General features: G+C 38.9%; 1 protein-coding gene across 2 annotated transcripts in view; it reads left to right on the forward strand.

Moving 5' to 3' along the window:
* PKD2 (polycystin 2, transient receptor potential cation channel) overlaps window positions 1-11,152 on the forward strand; it is a 79,153-nt gene extending 68,001 nt beyond the window's left edge. For both annotated transcript variants that reach the window (XM_024245890.3, XM_054554142.2), the window contains 3 exons: window positions 1,174-1,337; window positions 8,166-8,313; window positions 8,810-11,152. In XM_024245890.3, coding sequence (XP_024101658.2) covers window positions 1,174-1,337; window positions 8,166-8,313; window positions 8,810-9,046 — 549 coding nt within the window. In that variant the 3' untranslated portion in view covers window positions 9,047-11,152. The remainder of the gene's footprint in view (window positions 1-1,173; window positions 1,338-8,165; window positions 8,314-8,809) is intronic.
* Window positions 11,153-23,859: the final 12,707 nt, after the last annotated feature.

Genomic DNA, 23,859 nt, shown 5'->3' on the forward strand with positions numbered 1-23,859 from the left:
AAATAAACATAAGTGGGCTTTTATAGTCAGAAAAAAAAATTCAAAGCTTTACCATTAACTTTCAAAAATAAATGGTTAAACAACAACAAAAATCTGTGGTAGCTGAGGTACAGAGAACACAGATGAATGTTATTACAAAAGCCGCTTTCCTATGAGAAGTCTAGGACAGTGGTTTCTAAATGCCACTCCATAGAACAGTGCTAGTAGGTGACAGACTTCTCCTGTCACTGTGAAATTTAAGCATAAAGAAAATAAGGAAAATTTTTACAAGGCTCTATTTAGACAAAGTTCTTATTCTGACATTACATGCTTCCTACTTAGGAGCTGTTGAATGTATTATCTTTTATGAAAAGAAGGTGATCCAGGTTGAGCATCCCTAACCCAAATATGTGAGTCTCAAATGCTCCAAAACCTAAAACTTCTTGAGCACAAACATGATACTCAAAGGTCATGCTTAAAGGAAATGCTCTCATTGGAGCAGTTTGGATTTTGGGTGTTCAGATTAGGGCTGCTGAACCAGTAAGTATAATGCAAACATTGCAAAATATTTTTGAAAATCTGAAATCCAAAACACTTCTGGTCCCAAGCATTTCAAATAAGGGACACTCAATCTGTAATCTATTTCTTCATTTCTTTATTTATTTTGTTATTATTTTAAGATGGTTCATGGCCCACTGCAGCCTCAAACTCCTAGGCTCAAGTGATCTTCCGACCTCAACCTCCCAGGTAGCTCAGGTAGCTGGGACTGCAGGCATGCATCACCATGCCTGGCTAATTTTTAAAAGATTTTTTTGTGGAGGCAGAGTCTCACCTTGCTGCCCAGGCCAGTCTCGAACTCCTGGCTTCAAGCAGTCCTCCTGCCTCAGCCTCCCAAAGTATTGGGATTACAGGTGTGACCACTATGCCTGGCCCATATTTCTTCATTTAGTTTTTTCTTTGCCTGCTGTGTTTTTAATGTTCTTTCTTGTTCAAACAAAAAGTTGGCTATTCCTTGCTGTTAGTTAAATGTGCCAATCTATGAAACTGAAAAATGCAGGAGTCCCAGCCTGTGTTAAATACAAAGAAATCCCAGGTAAATGGCATGCATCCAGTTTCTGCTTGCCCAAGTCCTTGGTGAGGCTTCTGTGGGGTCTCAGTGTTCTGCTCCTCACTCAGTGACCCCTTGTTCTTCAGGAGGACCTGGATTTGGATCACAGTTCTTTACCACGTCCCATGAGCAGCCGAAGTTTCCCTCGAAGCCTGGATGACTCTGAGGAGGATGATGATGAAGATAGCGGACATAGCTCCAGAAGGAGGGGAAGCATTTCCAGTGGCGTTTCTTACGAAGAGTTTCAAGTGTAAGTATAAATGAATTGGCAGAATTTGCGTTGACAAGAGTCCACATGAGAACAGGCAGTTTCCCTCATCTCTCTGAATTCACTCCTTTCCATTACTAATCATCCAGCTTTTAAAAATGACTTGTACTGGCCGGACGCAGTGGCTCATGCCTGTAATCCCACCACTTTGGGAGGCCGAGGCGGGCAGGTCATGAGGTCAGAAGTTCGAGATGAGCCTGGCCAACATAGTGAAACCCTGGGCATGGTGGTGGGCACCTGTAATCCTAGCTACTTTGGAGGCTAAGGCAAGAGAATTGCTTGAACCTGGGAGGCAAAAGTTACAGCAAGCCGAAATCGCACCACTGCACACCAGCCCGGGCGACAGTGCAAGACTCTGTCTCAAAAAAAAAACCTTGTCAATTGGTGTTTTGTCTCTTACATAATATGTTTACTATAGGAATTAGCAAATAAGAGCAAAAGAAAACATTAACATTTCCCATACTTCTACGAATGAAAAATGTTTATTAATATATCAGTGTTTGTGTCTCTATTTGCATGTGTTTATCAATGTTTCTATATATTTTTATGGCCTAACATATGGTTCGTCCTGAAGAATGTTCCTTGTGCATTTGAGAAGAATGAATATTCTGCTGTTGTTGAATGGAGTGTTCTGTAGATGTTTGTTAGGTCTATTTTGTTTATAGTTTTATTCAGGTCTCTCATTTCCTGGTTGATCTTCTGCCTAGATGTGGTATTCATGTTTGAAAGTGGGGTATTAAAGTCTCCAAGTATTATTAGTTGGAGTTCATCCCTTCAATTCTGTAAGGTTTTGCTTTGTGTATTTTGGAACTCTGTTGTTGGGTGCATACATATTTATAACTAGTATATTTTCCTAATATATTGACCCTATTTTCTCTCTCAACTTGATGAGGCTAAAGAAAAAAAAGAATTGACCCTGTTTTCATTACAAGATGTTATCCACTTTATCTCTAGTAAAATTCTTTAAGTATTTTTTGTTTGATATTACTGTAACCACTCCAGCTTTCTTTTGGTTGCTGTTTGCATGATAAATCTTTTTCCATCCTTTTACTTTAAACTTATTTATGTCTTTGAGTCTAAAGTATGTCTCTCCTGTAGACAGCATATAATTGGATCTTATCTTTTTATCCAGTTTGACAATTTCTGTTTTTGATTAGATTGCTTAATCCATTCATTTAATGTTATCATTGATATAGTTGATTTCTGTCTGCTATTTTATTTTTTGTTTTCTAGCTTACTTTTTTTTGTTCCTCTTTCACTGCTTTCTTGTACATTAAGTGAATATTTTCAAGTTTAACATTTAAATTTTTTTAATGATTTTTCATTTTTTTAGTCATTTTCTTAGGAGTTGCTCTAAGACTTAGTTTATACAATTAACTTATGAAAAATTACTTCAGATATGTATTAACTGAATCTAGTGAGATATAGAAATATCACTTCTATTTAGCTTTTTTCCTCTTCCCTCTTTTTGTGCTATATATTCATCTATCTATATGTATATATAGTCATCTACATATGTTGCAAATCACATTGTTAGAACAATATTACATTTTTATAACACATTGTATAATATATAGTATATAATTTTATATCTCTTAATGAAGCTGAGAGAAGAGAAAGTATATATTTATAAATTTGTATATTAACCTACTTTTTTACCATTTCTAATTCTCTTCTTTTGCTCCTCTGGATTCAAGTTATCATCTATCGTCATTCTCTTTCTCCAATACAGCTTTGCTACTGCCTACCTCCTATTATTGTCAAATATATTGCATTTCTATTATAGACCTTCAGATCCAACTATGTACATATTTTTACACAACTGCTTTTTAAATCAGTTAAGGAACAAAAGGAGAAATGTACATATATACTATATTTTATACCTACGCAGTTATCTTTACTAGTGTTCTTTGTCTTTTCATGTGAATTCTGATTACAATCTGGAGTCACTTGCTTTCAGCATAAAGAATTTCCTTTAGTATTTTTTGTAAAGCAGGTTTGCTAGCAATGAATTCTTTCATTTTTTGTTTATCTGAGAATGCTTTTCTTTCTCCTTCATTTCCTCTGGCTTGTATTGTTTCTGATGAGAAGACAGCTGCTAATTTTACTGTGGTCCCCTTGTACATGATGACTCAATTTTCTCTCACCACTTTCAAGATTTTTTTGGTTTTGTCTTTCAGTATTTTTACTATGATACGTCTGGGTATAAATCTCTGAGTTCATCCTACTTAGAAAGTGTTTTTTCTGCTTCTTTCACTTTCTCTTCTCCTTTGGGACCCGCATTATGCATATGCTTAAGGGTATCACATATTTCTCTTAGGCTCTGTTCATTTGTTGTCATTTTTCTTCCCTCTCTGTTCTTCAGAGTGCATAGTCTGTATTGATCTATCTTCAAGTTCACTGACTTGTTCTTCTGTCAGCTTGCTCAGATCTCTGTTGAGTTCCTCTAGTTAGTTAGTTAGTTATATATATATATAGTTATATATATATAATAGTTATATATATGGTTATATATATAGTTATATATATAGTTATATATAGTTTTATATATAGTTATATATATAGTTTTATATATATAGTTATATATATAGTTTTTTATATATATATAGTTATATATATATATATAGAGAGAGAGAGAGAGAGAGAGGGAGAGAGAGAGAGACAGGGTCTCACTCCATCACCCAGGCTGGAGTACAGTGGTGTAATCCTGGCTGTCTACAGCCTGAACACCTGGGCTCAAATGATCCTCCTGCCTCAACCTCCCAAGTAGCTAGGACTACAGGCACATGCTGCCATACCTGGATAATTTTTTTAAAAAAATTTGTAGAGATGGCATCTTGTTATGTTGCCCAGGTTGGTCTCAAACTGCTGGCCTCAAGTGATTCTCCCGCCTTGGCCTCCCAAAGTGCTGGGATCACAGGTATGAGCCACTGAACTTAGCCTGAATTTTTTATTTATTATACTTTTCAACTCCAGAATTTCTATTTGGTTCTTTTTAGAAATCTCTGTCTCTTTATTCTGTATTTGATGATATCTTGTATTTGATGAGACAATGTCATCATAACTTCCTTTTTTTTTTTTTTAAGAGATAGGGTCTCTCTCTGTCACCCAGGCTACAGTGCAGTGGCATGATCCTAGCTCACTGCAGCCTCGAATTCCTGAACTCAAGCAATCCTCCCACTTCAGCCTCCCAAGTACCTGACCCTACAGGCATGAGCCACTGTACCCTGCTAATTTTTATTTTTTGTAGAGATGGGGTCTAAGTTGCCCAGGTTGGTCTCAAACTCCTAGGCTCAAGTGATCTCCCTGCTCAGGCTCCCAAAGTGCTGGGATTACAGGCATGAGCCACTGGACCCAGCCTCCTTTATTTCTTTAACCATGGTGGGTTTTTTTTATTATTTGTTTGTTTGTTTTAACCTGTTTGAATATATTTATAATAGGTACTTTCAGGTCTTTGTCTGCTAAGTCTGACATCTGGGCCCTCTCAAAGACAGTTTCAGTTGTCTTTTTTTTTTTTCTTCTTGTATATGGGAACATTTTCCTGTTTTTCTGTTTTGTTTTTTGTTGTTGTTTTGTTTTGTTGTTGTTGTTGTTAAAGATCGGACATGTTAGATAATATATTGTAGGAACTCTGGATAGTGATTCCCTTTCCTCCCCAGGACTTGTTTTTATTGCTCTTTGCTCGTTTACTTTTTCATACAGTCTGTTTCCCCACAGTGTCTGCCTCTGACTTTATTCCTTAGAGGGCACAGCTGTGGCTGTGTACGTAGTCACTCTGGGAAGACAGTGGTTTTAGCAGGGTGCTCATTAACTTCTCTGACCTCTTTGTTATACCTCCTGCCTCTGTGGGTATTAGACCCAGTTATTACATTTCATTGTTTACTGATTGGTCTATTGTTTTCCAAAATGCCTTGGGATATAACTTGCTCCACAGTCTGATCCACTTAAATTCAGGCCTCTTTGCAGGACTAGTTTTAGAGGCCAGTCTTTTTTTTTTTTTTTGAAACAGAGTCTCACTCTGTTGCCAGGCTGGAATGTGGTGGTACAATCTCAGCTCACTGCAACCTCAACCTCTCAGGCTCAAGCAATCTTCCCACCTCAGCTTCTCAAGTAGCTGGGACTACAGGTTCACACCACCATGCCTGGTTAATTTTTGCATTTTTATAGAGATGGGGTTTTACCATGTTGCCCCAGCTGGTCTCAAACTCCTGAATTCAAGCAATCCACCCACCTCAGCCTCACAAAGGGCTGGGATTACAGATATGCACCACCACGCCTGGCCCCTGAGGCCAGTCTTTAACTGTCTTCTTAGCTGTCTCTTTCCCTGGTTCTCTCTGGTGAACTAGCTGGTAATTTGTTTATCTCATGAGGCTACCAGATTCCTCTAAAATGCTTATCCCCACAATCTCCATTGTTTTCAAGAGCATCTTTAGCCTTTAATTTCCTCACACTTTATTCCAAATAAAGTCCGTTCACTTGAGAAGAGTTCTATATTCCTATGACCTGTGTCTCCCCATGAGCAAAACTGTGCTACTGCCTTACAGAGCCAGGAACAGTGGCCCACCTCTCTATGACATCCTGCTTTATAAACAAGTCACTGGGCTCAGATGGCAGTCTCTGATTATCTCACCTTGCTTCTTCTGGCATGGAAACTCCACCCTACAAGTGGGAACTGAGTGGAAGAAGAGAGTCCCATTCCCCTTAGCCACTCTTAACAGGATTAGAACCTCTGCAACATGCATTTAAGAATGGGAACAGGCTGGGCACAGTGGCTCACGCCTGTAATCCTAGCACTTTGGGAGGTCAAGGCAGGAGGATTGCTTGAGCCAGCAGTTTAGGACCAGCCTGTGCAACATGGTGAGACCCTCATCTCTACAAGAAATAGAAAAATTAACTGGGTTGGTTGTGCATACCTGTAATCCCAGCTACTCGGGAGCCTGAAGTGGGAGGATTGCTTGAACCTGGGGGCAGAGGTTGCAGTGAGTCAAGATTACACCACTGCACTCCAGCCTGGGCAACAGAGTGAGACTCTGTCTCAAAAAAAAAAGAAAAAAGAGTAGGAACATTGAGGCTGGGCATGGTGGCTCATGCCTGTAACCCTAGCACTATGGGAGGCTAAGGCAGGAGTATCACTTGACGCTTGGAGTTCAAGACCAACCTGGGTAACATAGCGAGACTTTGTCTCTATTAAAAAAAAAAAAAAAAAGCTTTAAAAAACTTTTTTAACAAGAGTGGGAAAGCTGGGCACAGTGGCTCACACCTGTAATCCCAGCACTTTGGAAGGCCAAGGCGGGCAGATCACCTGAGGTCAGGAGTTTGAGACCAGCCTGGCCAACCTGGTGAAACCCCATCTCTACTAAAAAAATACAAAAGTTAGCTGGGCATGGTGGTGCACACCTGTAGTCCCAGCTACTCGGGAGGCTGAGGCAGGAGAATCACTTGAACCTACGAGGCAGAAGTTGCAGTAAGCTAAGATCACGCCACTGTACTCCAGCCTGGGCGACAGAGCAAGACTCTGTCTCAAAAAAAAAAGAGTGAAAATGTTAGGATGAGAAATGCTGGCAGCCTGCCCCTCCCTGGGAGATACTGTAGCCCTAGACTGGAAGCTGGGGGAGGAGGGAGCCCTGTGCTCTTAGCTGCACCCATGTGAAGTTGTGCTTCTATCACATGAGCTGGGGACAGGAGAGAAGGCTCAGATTATGGCTTCAGTGCCACAGAATCTCTTCATACAAAAATTTAGCAGATTTTCTTGAATAAATGCTTTTTCATTTGCTGTACACCCTGAAAAGTTTCTAGAAAATTTTAAATATTTGAGTTTTAAAAAATAATTTTCAACAGTTACAGTTGTTTCACTAAAGAGAGAGTCTACAGAACCCTCTTGCCACCATTGCAGAGGTTGTCTTTGGCTTACAAGTTTTTAAAGTATTTGTATACATTTTTTAAGTCCAAAATAATAGAATTGTAAGTGAACATGCTGTTTTCATACTGTTTTTCAAGCTTTATTTAATATATTGTAAATCTAATTCTATTTTATTAAATAGTCTGCCACAGTATAATGTCTGATGTCTCCTTAGAATTTTATTGTATGGATGAACAATGATTATTTAATTTCCTGCCAATTGTTGGGTGTTTTTTGTTTGTTTGTTTGTTTGTTTGTTTTTGAGACTGGGTCTCACTCTGTCACCCAGGCTGGAGTGCAGGAGTGCGGTGGAATGATCACAGCTCACTGCAGCCTCAACATCCCAAGGCTCAGGTGATCCTTCCACCTCAGCCTCCCAAGTAGCTGGGAGTACAGGCACATGCCACCATGCCCACCTGTTTTTTAGAGATGAAGTTTTGCCATCCTACCCAGGCTGGCTCGAACTCCTGGCCTCAAGCGATCTGCACACTTCCGCCTCCCAAAATGCCAGGATTACAGGCATGAGCCATCACGCCATACCCCCTCATCAATTGTTTGACGTAGCCATTTTTCAATGATCCGCAATTAAGAAGCAGCACTCTTTTATAGCCAAAAACTACACATATACTTATATAAAATTTTCCTTTAGAAAATCTTCTAAAAATGGAATGTCTAAATAAAGGGTTAGGCATACAATCTTAAGACTTCTGATATGCGCTGACTTGCAGGAAAGTTAGACTCCCACCAGCGGCATCCAAGAGTTAATCTGTAAAGCTTGAGACAACTTAGAAAGTGTTTCAAATGATTGTATTGCTTAAGAAAAAAATCTTAGCACTTCCATTTGAAAAGCCAGTGGGGCTGAAAAGACAATGACAAGCACTTTGTCCCTCTGTACTGTGTTTTCCTTGCAGCCTGGTGAGACGAGTGGACCGGATGGAGCATTCCATCGGCAGCATAGTGTCCAAGATCGACGCCGTAATCGTGAAGCTAGAGATTATGGAGCGAGCCAAACTGAAGAGGAGGGAGGTGCTGGGAAGGCTGTTGGATGGGGTGGCCGAGGTCAGTAGTCATGAGCTGAAAACACCACTGCTGAGCATGGTGTTATTAATGAAAACTTATGTTGGTGACAGTTGTATTTGAAGTATTGAAGAAGAGTAAAAAAAATTTACATTTATAGAAATTCACAATGATGTTTCCATTTACTCTCATTTTCAGATTTTTTTCTCTGAAACAGAAACACTCTCTATAAAATATCTTTCTATAAAACATCAAGGTAGTCATATTGTCTGACCCTTACGCTGAGATGTTTATCTTTCTCCATAACTACAGATAGAATGATAATCTGGAGGTGTTACTTTCTTAATACTCCATGTGCTAATGGTCCTGCCTTCACTGCACGGTGGAATTAAGTGAAAAATCACTCCAGCAACTCTGAGATTTGCTATTATATGCTGTAAATCTCCAGCCTTACCAAACTACAGATTATTTGGTCCCTGGACTTCCTAAGGCATTTCCTTCTACTGCCCCCAACACCGGTTTCTTTTTCCCTTTTTAGGATGAAAGGCTGGGTCGTGACAGTGAAATCCATAGGGAACAGATGGAACGGCTAGTGCGTGAAGAGTTGGAACGCTGGGAATCCGATGATGCAGCTTCCCAGATCAGTCATGGTTTAGGCACGCCCGTGGGACTAAATGGTCAGCCTCGCCCCAGAAGCTCCCGCCCATCTTCCTCCCAGTCTACAGAAGGCATGGAAGGTGCAGGTGGAAATGGGAGTTCTAATGTCCACGTATGATATGTGTGTTTTAGTATGTGTGTTTCTAGTAAGTGAGGAAGCAGCTGTCCTGAATTGCTGTAACGAGCACACTATTTATATGCCCTGACCACCATAGGATGCTAGTCGTTGTGACCGATTGCTAATCTTCTGCACTTTAATTTATTTTATATAAACTTTACCCATGGTTCAAAGATTTTTTTTCTTTTTCTCATGTAAGAAATCTAGGTGTAAATATTGAGTACAGAAAAAAAAATCTTCATGATGTATATTGAGTGGTACGCCGAGTTGCCACCATGACTGAGTCTTCTCAGTTGACAATGAAGTAGCCTTTTAAAGCTAGAAAACTGTCAAAGGGCTTCTGAGTTTCATTTCCAGTCACAAAAATCAGTATTGTTATTTTTTTCCAAGTGTATGAAGGAAAATGGGGCATTCCTTTCCACTCTGGCATAGTTCATGAGCTTAATACATAGCTTTCTTTTAAGAAAGGAGCCTTTTATTTCAACTACCTTCCTGGGGTAAACTTTTCTAAAAGATAAAATGGAAAAGAACTCCAAATCATAGAATGGGTATGTAGTCACTATGATAGAATCTGTGTGAATGGTTAAGATGAATGTTAAATACTATGCTTTTTTGTAAGTTGATCGTATCTGATGTCTATGGGACTAACTGTATCACTTAATTTTTACATTATTTTGGCTCTAATTTGAATAAGCTGAGTAAAACTACCAAAGATCAGTTATAGGATAAAATGGCATCTCTAACCATAACACAGGAGAATTGGAGGGAGCCCTAAGTTGTCACTCAGTTTAATTTCTTTTAATGGTTAGTTTAGCATAAAGATTTATCTACATATTCTTTTTCCCATGTGGCTCTACTTATTTGCAACTGAATTTAATGTTATAACTAACCTAGTAAGACCAACTCACTAAATTTTTAGTATGCACTGAAAGTTTTTATCCAACAATTATGTTCATTTTAAGCAAAATTTTAAGAAAGTTTTGAAATTCATAAAGCATTTGGTGTTAAACTATTTAAAGAATATAGTACTCGGTCAGGTATGATGGCTCACGCCTATAATCCCAGCACTTTGGGAGGCCGAGACAGGCGAATCACTTGAGCCCAGGAGTTCAAGACCAACATGGGCAATGTGGCGAAACTCCATCTCTACAAAAAATGCAAAAATAAAAAATGTAGTACTCCAGTATTCTTCTTGATCCTGTGTTTCAAAACTAGAATTTGTAACCCAAATGGAGCTCAATCTAATAAAAAAGAGGTTTTGGTATTAAAAGTTCATACATTAGACAGTATCAGCCAAAATTTGAGTTAGCAACACTGTTTTCTTTACGACAGGGTCTCACCCAAATTTATGGGGAGAAATCTATTTCTCAAAAAAAAAAAATCTTCTTTTACAGAAATGTTGAGTAAGGTGACATTTTGAGAGCTAATAAGCAAAAGAGCATGCAGTGCTGTTGAATAACCCTCACTTGGAGAACCAAGAGAATCCTGTTGTTTAATGCTATATTTTAAATTCACAAGTTGTTCGTTTAACTGGTAGAATGTCAGTCCCATCTTCAATGAGAACATAAGCAAATAGACCTTTCCAGGTTGAAAGTGAAACATACTGGGTTTCTGTTAAGTTTTTCCTCATGGCTTCATCTCTATCTTTACTTTCTCTTGAATATGCTACACAAAGTTCTTTATTACTACATACTAAAGTTTGCATTCCAGGGATATTGACTGTATGTATTTATGTAGATGTACCATGTTGTTACGTGTAAACAAACTTCAATTTGAAGTGCAGCTATTATGTGGTATCCATGTGTATCGACCATGTGCCATATATCAACTATGGTCACTAGAAAGTCTTTTTATGATACTTTTTATTGTACTGTTTTTCATTTCACTTGCAAAATTTTGCAGAATTCCTCCTTTCTAACCGTAAATTACATATATTTTTCTTCTTTAGTCATGGAGAATTCCCCCCTCATCTCTTCCCTGTTATCTTTCCCTGTGTACTGGTATTACTAAAAAGACATTACATATGCAAGTCTTTCTCGACAATCAAGAATGTTATTAATGTGTAATACTGAGCACTTTACTTCTTAATAAAAACTTGATATAGTAGCAGATGTGAGAGTTGTCTGTTTTCTAAGTAGTAACAGGTAATGTGCCTTTTATCATGAGACTTTGACTTTGAAAAAGGCACCTTCTCTATGTCCGAAAACATTAATTGGCACATTTCTCCGTTTATTACACCAGCTACACAATTCAGGTACCCAGTTAGCCTTTAAGCGCAGGGCTGTCATTTATGGCATTTTTGTTTTTATTTTCCTGAAATGAAGATTCCAGGGCAGGTGGTTTATTTGAGAGGTGTAGGCAATAGGGATAGTGGAGTGGGAAAGACGGGTAGAAGAAGGGAAGGTGCCAGGAAGGGGCGTGTCGTCTAGCTGCATAACAGCATAGGCTGCCAAAGCCTAATTCCTGTGGTAAAATGCTGAGAAACAGTGTAGGACAAACTAGAACAAACAGTTCGGACTTATCCCAGCTGAAGGGCCAGGACTTTGGTTGAAAGACCACTCTGGGAGAATGGTAGTAATTCCCTAGCATGTCCAGTAGACAAAGCAGCCTTTGCTGGCTTCTGAGCAAGCCTGCAGGCAAAGAAATGCAGACACTGGTAGATGAAAACCAGCAGGCGTACACTGAAGTGCCACACGGTCAAGGTGCCCACGTTATACACTATGTATGATCACACATTGTTCAATCCTAAGGGATTCCATCCACTTAGAATACTACAAATGGGGCTCCGTGGAGTTGTGCCGCATGGTGACTCTCTATGTAGACCGCCCATAAAACAGTTAAGTTTAAAAGCATAAAGAAAATAGCACTAGGCTAAGACTCCAGTCCCCCACTCTATACTTCCTAGTCATGTGATTATGCCAGGACAACTGGTCCAGTTTCTCTGAAGACTCTTATTTCCTCATTTGTCAAATGGGAAAATCAATACTTGTCTCCCTCATAGGATTTTGCTTGTGCAGTAAGAATATATATGTATGAAAGCACTTTAAAGCTGAAATTTCCATTACAAATGGAAGGAGGTACTATGGTACCTAGCCCAGTGACTTGCTCAGCAAGTTACAATCTGTTGAATCAGCAAAAAGGAAAGGAATTCTTGACAACTGCAGATTTGAAAGGTAAATAAAGGAGAATGATATTGCCAAATGATAACTCAATACTTACTTGAAAGTCTTCTGTGTTTGTATTTCAAAATTGGGCTATTATTTGTACAGTTTTGTGTACTGCTTTTTCACTTCATATTGTATCATAAACATTCCATGAAACCCTGATTTCTATTAATAACTACAGAGTGAATCAATATAAATTAATATTATTTATGAAGGCCGGACACAGTGGTTCACATCTGTAATCCCAGACCTTTGGGAGACTGAGGCGGGAAAACTGCTTGAGGCCAGGAGTTCCAAGTCCAGCCTGGGCGACACAGCGAGACCCTGTCTCTATAAAAATAAATTATCTGGGCATAGTGGTACATGCCAGCATTCCCAGCTATGCAGCTGAAGCAGAAGGATTGCTTCAGCCCAGGAATTTAAGGTTACAGTGAGCTATGATCACACTACCACTGCATTTCAGCCTGAACTGACACCCTGTCACTAAAATTAAAGAAAATATAGAATATACGAATATGTGATACATGTCAATTAATTCGTAAGTTATACATTTTTAATTCATATGAATTACCCAAAATACATCTGCCCTGTTGTTGGACATTTAGATTGTTCCCGTTTTTTATTATTACCTCTAATGCCATGAATAACATATGTCAACATAAATTTTTTTTCACATATCTGGTTATTTCTTCATGGAATTCTGTATGGAGAAATATCTGGAAATGTAATAATTAGGTTAATCTATATGAACACATGGTCTTGACACTGGTCGTTGGTCCCTTATCACACCATGTAACGGTAAGAAGGTAAGGGCACGCCATTGAAATGGCAGTATTATTATAAGCCACTTGAGCTCTACTGCATCCAGAGGGATGAAAAAATTGAATATGCTGCACCTTTCATCATGACCCTGCCAAATGGAGGAAGCATTGGGAATATTTGGTCACCCAAGAAAATGGAAGGATCATGGTAAGAGCTATCTTGAAAATATAAGCTATTTTCTATTTATAAGTAATAGTTAAAAGACATCAGTAGCTTGGAAAACAAAACGGCCTTGAGAAATGCAATATTCATTAAGCAATGGAGGCAGCCAGTGCTCCCAGAAAATCCAAACGCCTATGAACTTCAACTCTAAAGAGATGTATTGAATGGTCATAGAGCTAATGCTATCAACACAAATGGTTTTATTCATCCTGATCAGTCTATTAGCTTATCAAACAAATCCGAACATACCATTAAGTTGAATGTGCAGTTGCAGGTTCAAAAGTTACTCACTGTTGTCTGTTTAATCTGAGTCCAGTCTTTGAACTTGAGAAAAAACAAACTAGAAACACATGATGAAATTTTCTAATGCCTTATTTATTTTATCCTAGTCTGTTTTTTAAATGAAGAATACACATTTTTTTTCATTTGATCCAAGCATAAGATTTTAAAGGGTTGAAAAGCAATCCTCCAAGTTTCATGCTGAGTTCAAAATAAAAATGTTTTCATGTTCAGGCCATTATATGTTGCCTGATTTATCTTGAAATCCCTTCCTTTGAATAAGACCAAGCAAAATCTGTTGTCTTTATATAAACCAAAGCAGTTTATAATTCTTTTTTACCATTAAGACTGCCAATACAATACATTCTGAGTACATAACAATTTATATATATATATATTTGTGTTTTTTTCTTTTTTTTTTTTTTTTTGAGACATAGTCTCGTGCTGTCACCCAGGCTGGAGTGCAGTGGTGCGATCTCCACTCACTGCAACTCCGCCTCCCAGGTTCATGCCATTCTCCCGCCTCAGCCTCCTGAGTAGCTGAGACTACAGGCGCCCGACACCACACCCGGCTAATTTTGTTTTTGTATTTTTAGCAGAGACTGGGTTTCACCGTGTTAGCCAGGATGGTCTTGATCTCCTGACCTCATGATCCGCCCACCTCGGCCTTCCAACACAATTTATATTTTTGAAGGTCCCTTTATGTGTATTGTGCCATATGCTTCTCACATCAGCCCCAATAAATGCTTTAGGCGTTTTATCTTATCCACCACTATTACATGCTCTCCTTCATCTCCAGACTACCCATTCCTGCCATTGCCCTCATAGGGGCCCATTCTGATAATTTTGGATATGTAGAAAAATAAATCCTGTTTATGTGTTTAAATAAATAGATTTATACTATAGACCTTTCTTTTTCTTACAATGCTTTTATTAAGGTGTATTTCTTCTGCAGTGTGTAGCTCTAGCAAGTTATCCTGTTGTTTGTGTAGTACTTCCTAGCATGCAGCCACATTTTACATAGTATCCATTACTATAGCGAATGGTTGGCCCTAATTCTATTCCAAAATCTTTGGGCTGGGCATGGTGGCTCAAGCCAGTAATCCTAGCACTTTGGGAGGCTGAGATGGGTGGATCATTTGAGGCCAGGAATTCATGACCAGCCTGGCCAACATGGCGAAAACCCATCTCTACTAAGAATACAAAAAATTAGCCAGGAGTGGTGGTGAATGCTTGTAGTCCCAGCTGCTCGGGAGGCTGAGGCAGGAGAATTGCTTGAACCCAGGAGGCAGAGGTTAGAGTGAGCCAAGATTGCACCACTGCACTACACTCCAGCCTGGGTGTCAGAGTGAGGCTCTGTCTCAAAAAAAAAAAAAAATCTTTGTAAATTCTCTTACTGACTTTTCATAAGTTTCTCGGTGGATATATAACAGAAATTGGAGTGCTGAATCCCAGGCATATACTCTACCCAGAACCATCAGATTGCCCTCCAGAATGACTGCACCAGCCTACAATTCCATTATATACATGAGAAAACTGGATTTAGCCATACTCTCACCAGCACTGGTACCATCTAGCTTCTTCATCTGTGCTAAATGGGCTGTTTTAAAAGTGAGACCTCATTTTATTTTGCATATCTTAGATTCCTAATAAAGTTGAATATCCATCCCCTCAACTAGTCATTAGTCATTGGGGTTTCTCTTTGTAAATTACCTATCAAACCTTTAAAATCTTGCAATTTGATCTAATGGGAAACAAGTATGTTTCTGTTTATTGCCTATTTCTCTGCTGGTCAAGGTCTTTTTATTGTTTGTTACAAGATTCTTGTATTGTTTAAATATTAATCCCTTATCAGTCTGGATCCTGTTAATATCTGTCATTCACCTGATAACTTGCCAATGTTTCCCTCATTTTTATATAGAAAAATTCATCAATGTTTTTGCCTCATTGTTTTGGGGGTCTTCAAGAGACCATGAGGTCACAAAATTTTTATTTATTAAACTTATGGATTTACCTTTCACATTTAATGTTTTAAATTTGTATAAAAGGTCTGTAGGTATTTTTGTCCACATAATGAGCCAGTTTTATCAACACTCTATTAAATAAGTCGTTTTACCTTAGTAGCTCATGATGTCAATATATTTCAGATTCATGCATATATGTGCCTGTTTTTGAACACTTTATCCCGTTCCACTAATCTAGGATTGTTCCTGCACAATGACTTCTATGACTATATCTTGTAGTATATCTTCAGATGTGGTGAGGTGATGCCTCTCTGGATTTATTTTTTGTTTTGCAAAATCAGACTAAGCTATTTTTGTGAATCATTTTTTTTCCATATAAATGTTAAAATAAGTTTGATAGGTTCCTGAGAGGAAAAAGAAGGAAAAGTCTCACTGAAATTTAATTTGAATTGTGTTGAATATATTGGTTTGAGGAGAATTGACATCTTTACAATATCAGAAACACGATAATGCGCCCTTTATTCAGATCTTCCGTCATGTCCTGTGTCTTAAAATTCGTTAAAAATCTTATGCATTGTTTAATATGAATGGTTTTATTGCTACTATAGCTTTACTGTTTTATAGTTTTATTGCTATGATGAACAGAATCTTCTCTTTCATTATCGTTTCTAGTTGGTTATTGCTATTATAAAGGAAATTAATTTACTAATTTTTAAATAAAGGAATCTTACATTCAGCACACTTGTTGAAGTTTTTTACTAGCTCTGGTTCTGTGTTTCTTTAGGTTTTCTTTTCTTTTTCTTTCTTTTTTTGTAGAGACAGGGTCTCACTCTGTTGCCCAAGCTGGAGTGCAGTGATCACAGCTCACTGCGGCCTCAAACTCCGGGCCTCAAGTGATCCTCCTGCCTCAGCATCTTACAGTGCTGGATTAGCAGGCATGAGCCACTGCGCCTGGCCTTCTTTAGGTTTTCTATGTAGAAGACCATCTCATCTGTAAATAAGGACAGTACCATGCTAGAGAGAGGCAGCCAAAGTAGACATGTTTATTTCTCGTCTTAATGAGAATGTGTTTTAGTTTGTGTTTCTCTGAAAGAAGACATAAGACAAGCACTTTGGGTTCAAGTATTTAATAGTTTATTTGGGAGGTGATATTCAAAAACTGGAGTAGGGAACAAAGTAACACAAAAAAGGAGGAAATGCCAGGACGCAGGTGTGTTGCCTAAGCAGCAGGGCCTCAGCTCCTCCTCTGGGAACATGACAGAATGCCCCCCCTGTCTGAAGAACTAAGGCTGGGGCATTTGCCCACTGGCCCCAATCCCTACTGGTTGAGGGGTGCTCCTGGGATGTTACCAGGCTACACTTGCGCACAAGGTGAGCTTCTTTCAGCTTTGGAGAAAGCCCAAGAGCAGAAAGTGAAGAGATGTGTGGTGCAGGGGTGGGATGCTAAGATTTGAGCTCACATGAACTTTCCACCAGAGCTGCAACCAAAATCAGATAGAAGACAGCAATGAAAGTGTCTACTTCAGTCCACCCCTTGCACCATTCAGATCCACTCATGGACACCCTGGACTTTTTGAGGGAGAGGCCAGCTGTAATCTCTAGGTAACACAATACAGGACTAGAACTACCTAGTCCCCATTGCTGCCACTGGTCACACAGCTGTAGTAATAACTTCACCCTCTACTGTCCTTCCAGGAGCTCCCTCGCTCTTGGCTGGTACTTCAACTGTACTAAGCTGCTTGCCTGGTGCGCCAATCTGAACCTTCAATCTCCAGGGCTAAGAGCCCTTGGTTACCTTGCCCTTACAGAGCCATGGAGCATGGAAACACTGAGTTATCTCTGTGAAATCTCTGCCCAATTATGTAGCAGTAACCCCAGCCTCTCAGGATGACAAACACATCTCCTTTCTCTGCCTGCTCTTCCACAGGTGTGGAAATCCCAGAGACCACGTGGCAGGCAGTATCAGACTCAGTGGAACCCTCACTGTACTTCCAGGTTGGGCACGTCCCCCCATTTTTTAAGTCCAGGGCATCTAAATGGGCAGAGTCTAAAGCTGCAGAAACAGGAGTGTAAATTCTAAAGAGGGGTTAATGGGAATGATATTGAGAGAAGCCAGTATTGCTTGATTCATGGACCTGTGTATTCTGTTGGAAGCAGGCAGGAACTACTCGTTTAATGTAGGGATCTGCAAACTTTACACACAGGACTGACAATAACTGTTTTAGGCTTTGTAGGTCATAATGGTCTTTGATGCAACCACTTTGCCATCATAGGGCAAAAACAGCCACAAACACTACAAAAGTGAATGAGCATGGCTGTGTTCCAATAAAGTTGCATTTTCAAAAGCAGACAGTGGGCTAGATTTGGCTGGCAAGCCAGTTTGTTGAACTCTGGCTCAATCCATACAACATGTGCTGGAGGATGGTGCCCCAGTTTCCACTGAGGGCATCACCCATGAACTGCCACTAGCATGATGCTTATGACCAGTCATGTCCTGTGGAATATAACAGTAATAGCTAAAAATGCATTGAGCAGGTCCTATGACCAGGTACTTCTAGGCACTTTACATACAGCATCTTATGTAATTTCCATACCCCAATCGTGGTAGATACTATTAGAATCCCTATTTTATGGGTAAGAACATTATAGATTACCCTATGCTAGTCCATCAGAGTTACAGACCTGGTAAGTAAAGGATGACAAGAGGAGGAGAACTGGGGAATCTTGCCTGGGCTTGACTTAGGACTTTTCAACTTTGCAATGGATGAAAGCCATACGCATTCAGTAGTACCATACTTTGAGTACCACACCACCATTCTCTTTTTCACATTCAGTATTCAATGAATTACAGAGATTAGCTGTAGAGGTAAAAAGGCCTCATATTTGCCTCACAGCTCTTACAACTCCTTAGCTTCCACTGACACTCACTGCACCCATTCTGGCTTATGCAGAGGGCATTTTCCAAAGTAACCCACCTCAGGATTGGTCAAGATGCCCCTGATAATAGTGCAGTATTTTCCAGATCTTAGCAAGGAAATAATCTGTGTGACCTCTGGCCAGTTGCAGTCTCTGAAACACAAGTTTCCACATTTGGAAAATGAAAAAGATGGAACAGCTTGAGGTTTTCCAAACAGCACACCGCCAAGCCTCTCATCATTGAGCTGATGCTTCAGACTTTGGTGTCTGACAAAGGGAGCCAAGTGAGAGCCCGCATCCTCACTTCGATCAAAGCAGCACTGCTTCCAAGTGTCATTCAGCAGAGGCCCATATACAAACAGGCCCTGAACTGCGAGGGCTTGACTTAGGGCTTTTTAACTTTGCAATGGTACAAAAGCCATGCACATTCAGTAGAACCAGACTTTGAGTATCATACCAACATTCTGTTTTTCACTTTTAGTATTCAATAAATTACAGAGATATTCAACACTTTAATATAAAATCGGCTTTGTGTTAGGGGATTTTGAACTGCAGGGTATGTCAGTGTCCTGAGCGCATTCTTAGGCTAGGCTATCATATTCTGTAGGTTCGATGTATTAAGTGTATTTTTGACTTACAATATGGGATTACCGGAAGGTAACGCCATCGTAAATCGAGGACCATCTGTACGCTGTTCTATGGGGCTCAGGGGTGGAAGGATGACTCTGCAGCTAAAAAATGATCTGAAGATCAGGTGATGTTAATGGGCTCACTTAGTTCTACTTGTGCTTCTGATATTTAGGTGGATATAAAATGCAATGCATGGCTTTGAACGCAACGGTTACCCAGTGATTGAATGAAGATCAAATTATAACAATGGAAGTTAGTGAGCCTTAACTTCTTATTGCAATCCTAAATAGGTGCTATATTTCCCAAAGAATTACCTAGAATTTCCAGCTTACCTCTGACACAAGGGAGAAAAAAGGTAATACTTTCCTTCCTATTATAGGCATTCTAGATGACCACTGATTCTTATCAGGCAAGCTTTGGAAATTCCACCCTATGTAATCACAAAGAAATGTGCCAGCCTGGGCAACCAAGTGAGACCTTGTCTCTACAAAAAAATTAGCCAGGTGTGGTGGTGTGCACCTATAGTCCCAGCTACTCGGGAGGCTGAGGCGGGAGGATCACTGGAGCCTGGGAGATCGAAGCTGCAGTGAGCTATGATTGAGCCACTGCACTAAAGAACAGAGTGAGATGCTGAAAAAGAGAAAGAAAGAAAGAGAGAGAGAGAGAAAGAAAGAAAAAGAAAGAAAGAAAGAAAGAAAGAAAGAAAGAAAGAAAGAAAGAAAAGAAAGAAAGAAAGAAAGAGAAAGGAAGAAAGGAAGGAAGGAAGGAAGGAAGGAAGGAAGGGAAAGAAAGAAATTTGAAGGTTTATAGTTTAGAAAATAAGAGTTACTTTGATTTAGAGTATCATTAGGTTCATATTGCTAAGTGGAGGGGAAAAAGTACTCTACAAGTCAACATGCAAGTCAACCATTTATTTAAAGTATGTATACAAACAGGCTGCAAGCCAGATGGTAGCTATGTCTGGTGGGGTTCAAGGCCGGGATCTTTAGTCCACAGAAAATAAACACAAGCCCACAAGACACTGCTCTCTCCTGCATTGTCTTGGTGAAGGTGAGCTGGAGCAACTATTCAGGTTAGCTTGACACACAAATCCCTATGGATGTAGTAGACATTGTTGCGTTGGTCTTAAATCCCAATTCTGTGTTTACCAAGGAACCCTCTGATCTCAGTTTCACACCTGAGAGAATAATGTAACAAGATAATGTCCACATTAACACTTTACTATTTAAATGGCGATTTGGTGCTCTGGGTTACAGATCCTTGATGGGATCACTGGTGTGAATTCATTACTCAGAGAATAGCCATCCTTTTGGATGCACTAAAAAGAAAAATTCCAGGCCGAGTGTGGTCTTACACCTGTAATCTCAGCACTTTGAGAGGCTGAGGCGGGTGGATCACTTGAGGCCAGGAGTTTGAGACCAGCCTGGCCAACATGGTGTAACCTCGTCTTTACTAAAAATACAAAAATTAGCTAGGCGTGGTGGCACACACCTGTAGTCCCAGCTACTCAGAAGGCTGAGGCAGGGGAATCATCTGAACGCAGGAGGCTGAGGTTGCGGCAAGCCAAGATCGCACCACCGCACTCCAACCTGAGACAGAGTGAGACTCCGTCTCAAAAATAAACAATTCCTGAACATGAAAACAAAAAAACAAAAACAAAAAAAAACCAGGCTCTCCCACAAGCCCCGAGGCCAGAAGGTTCCATCTCAACTGATATCAGCCTCTCTTACCCCTCTTACCACACTGCCACCACACAGGACTGAGTGTACTCAGGACAACCTTGAAACTAATGCCAGATGCAGAAACCCACTTTTCGCCTTTTGTCAAAGCAGGGCAGCGAGGTAGGGGAGAGAATGAAGTATCAGGAAGCACTGTGTTTGTTCTATTAAGAAGAAACAGGATTTCAATATAATATCTTGAAAATTAAAATTACAACAAATTTTTCAGAACTTTGGTTTATCAGCATATTAGCACATTAACACGCTCTCACATGAAGCAGGAACAACTGTCTACAGCAGGCATCTCTGCAAACTATGGCCTCTGGGCCAGATCTGGTGTTCACTGGCTGTGATGTACAGCCCTCCAGCTAAGTAGAGTTTTTACATTGCTGAAAAATGGTTTTTAACTCTTTTTATAAAGTTGTTTTTTAAAAGAGACAAATAGCAAAAAAAGGACCCTGAGAGAGAAAGTATCAGGCCCTTCTCAGAAAGTTTGTCAACCCCTGGTTTACAGGAATAATGAACTCCCCTCCGTCCTGCCTCCATCTACCAAAACAAAGTCTTAAAAAAAAAAAAAATACACAAGACCAACCAGAAGCACAGGTGGAAAGATGACTTTTTGAACAAAAGACTACCCTTCCCTCCTTGATCTTAGCAACTTTAGTCTGAATTTGCATGACAGAAGATTCAAATTTTTGTAATAAATCAAAATAAATAAATTACAGGGTTGCACTGAGAAATTTAGTGGACATTGAAAAAGTCAAATTGGCTGGCTGCTCTTCTTGAAGGTAGTTGAAAAAAAACAATTTAATGCAAATATCCATGCATGCACAGAACTTTAAAGGTAGAAGAAACTCTCATTTTACAGATGCAGAAAGGAATTTGGGGAATGTAAGTTTCTATGAAAACAAAGAACATGAAATGAAAAAAAAAATTAAGAATTACTTAGTCCTTTTGATATCCATGTGAGGTAGGGAGAGCAATATTCCCAGCATAAGCACAAAAATTATCAAACCAGGACACTAAAAATAATTAAAGAGATGGATATAATTATATAACTTTGAAAACATGTATTTCTTGATTGCATATTTGCTTTATTATATCGATAGACCTAGAAGATATATTTACTCAAACCTTATTTTTAAAATATCTTTCAGAATGCACCATAAGAAACTTGTTTGGATTATATTTTTGTGCATGCACAAAAAAACGGCTGTAATATGAAGTATTTTTTTTACTATGAATACCAGACAAAAGTGTTTAAAATACTATAATGACTTGCAGGTGTTGTCAAGCCAGTGACCTTTTATAATCCTACTGCTACATCCAAAAGAAGAGTCCTTTAGACACATTACAGTGAGGTATCATAAAATGCTATATATTGCCACTAAAGAATGCAAAGCAATATAGATAGTATACATTTATAGTATAAACAGTATAAATAGCAACTTACATTCATTTAACTGAGATTTCTTTTATGTTAAACCACATTAAGTCGTCTCCATTATAGATTAGTTCTGACATCCAAGAAAATAAAATCAAAAGAATATATACATAAAACATAAAATGAGCACATAAAATTTACCATCTTAACTATTTTAAAATTAAGGAACATTTTTTAAAGTGTGGCTTATTTTCTTATAAAGTAGAAATTTACTTAAAGATATAGATACCCATATATGATATAAATTATATATAGGATATAAAAATACAGAGAATATATATAATATATAGGGTATATATAATATATATGGATATCTATATCCTTAAGTAAATTTCTACTTTATAAGAAAATAAGCCGTACTTTAAAAAAAGTTCCTGGCCGGGCGCACTGGCTCAAGCCTGTAATTCCAGCACTTTGGCACGCCGAAGCGGGTGGATCACGAGGTCAGGAGATGGAGACCATCCTAACACAGTGAAACCCTCTCTCTACTAAAAATACAAAAAAAAAAAAAAAAATTAGCCGGGCGTGGTAGCAGGCGCCTGTAGTCCCAGCTACTACAGGCTGAGGCAGGAGAATGGCGTGAACCCGAGAGGCGGAGCTTGCAGTGAGTCGGGATCGCGCCACTGCGCTGCAGCCTGGGCGACAAAGCCAGACTCTATCTCAAAAAAAAAAAAAAAAAAAGTTCCTTAATTTTAAAATGGCTAAGATGGTAAATTTTATGTTATCTGGTTCCTACCACAACAAAAGTATATAAAGGCAATTTTAATATAAAAAGAGAATACATAAAATAGGATATAATTAAATTCTCATTTATTTAAAAAGTTGTTAATAATTTTGGCTGTTTTGTTTCTTTTGAAGTATACTTTGTGTAAAAAGTATAGATAGATATTTCTCTCTGTGTAATAAGGGAAGGGTATATATAGAGAACTGTAAGGCGCAGGTATGTGAAAAGCAGGAATTATACCAAGAACAGGAAAAACTGATTAATCTTCATGATCACATAACCAAGAAAAAAGATAATGTGTTCCAAGATGACGCATTAATCAAATGTCATCCAAAAAGAAAAACGTTCAAAGGTAAAAATATAATGCCATGTTCCCAAATTGATGTTGTGACAGAATGTCAGGGCACCCACTGACAAACTAAATGAATTCCAAGATGACCAGTCTCAGGGCATCTACACACCAGTGATGCCCCAGCTCAGTTAATTCCTATAAGTGTTGAAAAGTATTTACTTTTAAAAAAGAGGGCTAGATGCAATGTGGTCTCCTGAATTGAATCCTAGAACAATGAAAGAATATTAGTGGAAAAGTGGTGAAATCTGAATATTGTGTGCAGTTTAATTAATAGTGATTGTACCAATGTTAACTTCTTAGCTTTGACAAATGCACCTTGCTATATAAAATGTTAACATTAAGGGAAGCTGAGAAAAGAGTAGACAGGAACTTTCCTCACTATCTTTGCAACTTTTCTGTCAATCTAAAATTATTTCCAAATTAAAAGTTTATTAAAAAGTGGGGAGATAATTAAGTATCAACCTATGCACAAAGAAACACAACACTTGGCTGTAGCAATGTTCTCATAACAGCAACAGAGGGGAATACATCAAGTGTCATTTCAAAAATAACCCAGGGGTAAGGAAGGAAGTAGTGACTGGAAGAGTGGCTGAGTGGGCTTTTGTGTGCTACAGTCTTCTATTTCTTGACCCGAATTG

Source organism: Pongo abelii, chromosome 3, assembly GCF_028885655.2.
Source record: "Pongo abelii isolate AG06213 chromosome 3, NHGRI_mPonAbe1-v2.0_pri, whole genome shotgun sequence".
Taxonomy (NCBI): domain Eukaryota; kingdom Metazoa; phylum Chordata; class Mammalia; order Primates; family Hominidae; genus Pongo; species Pongo abelii.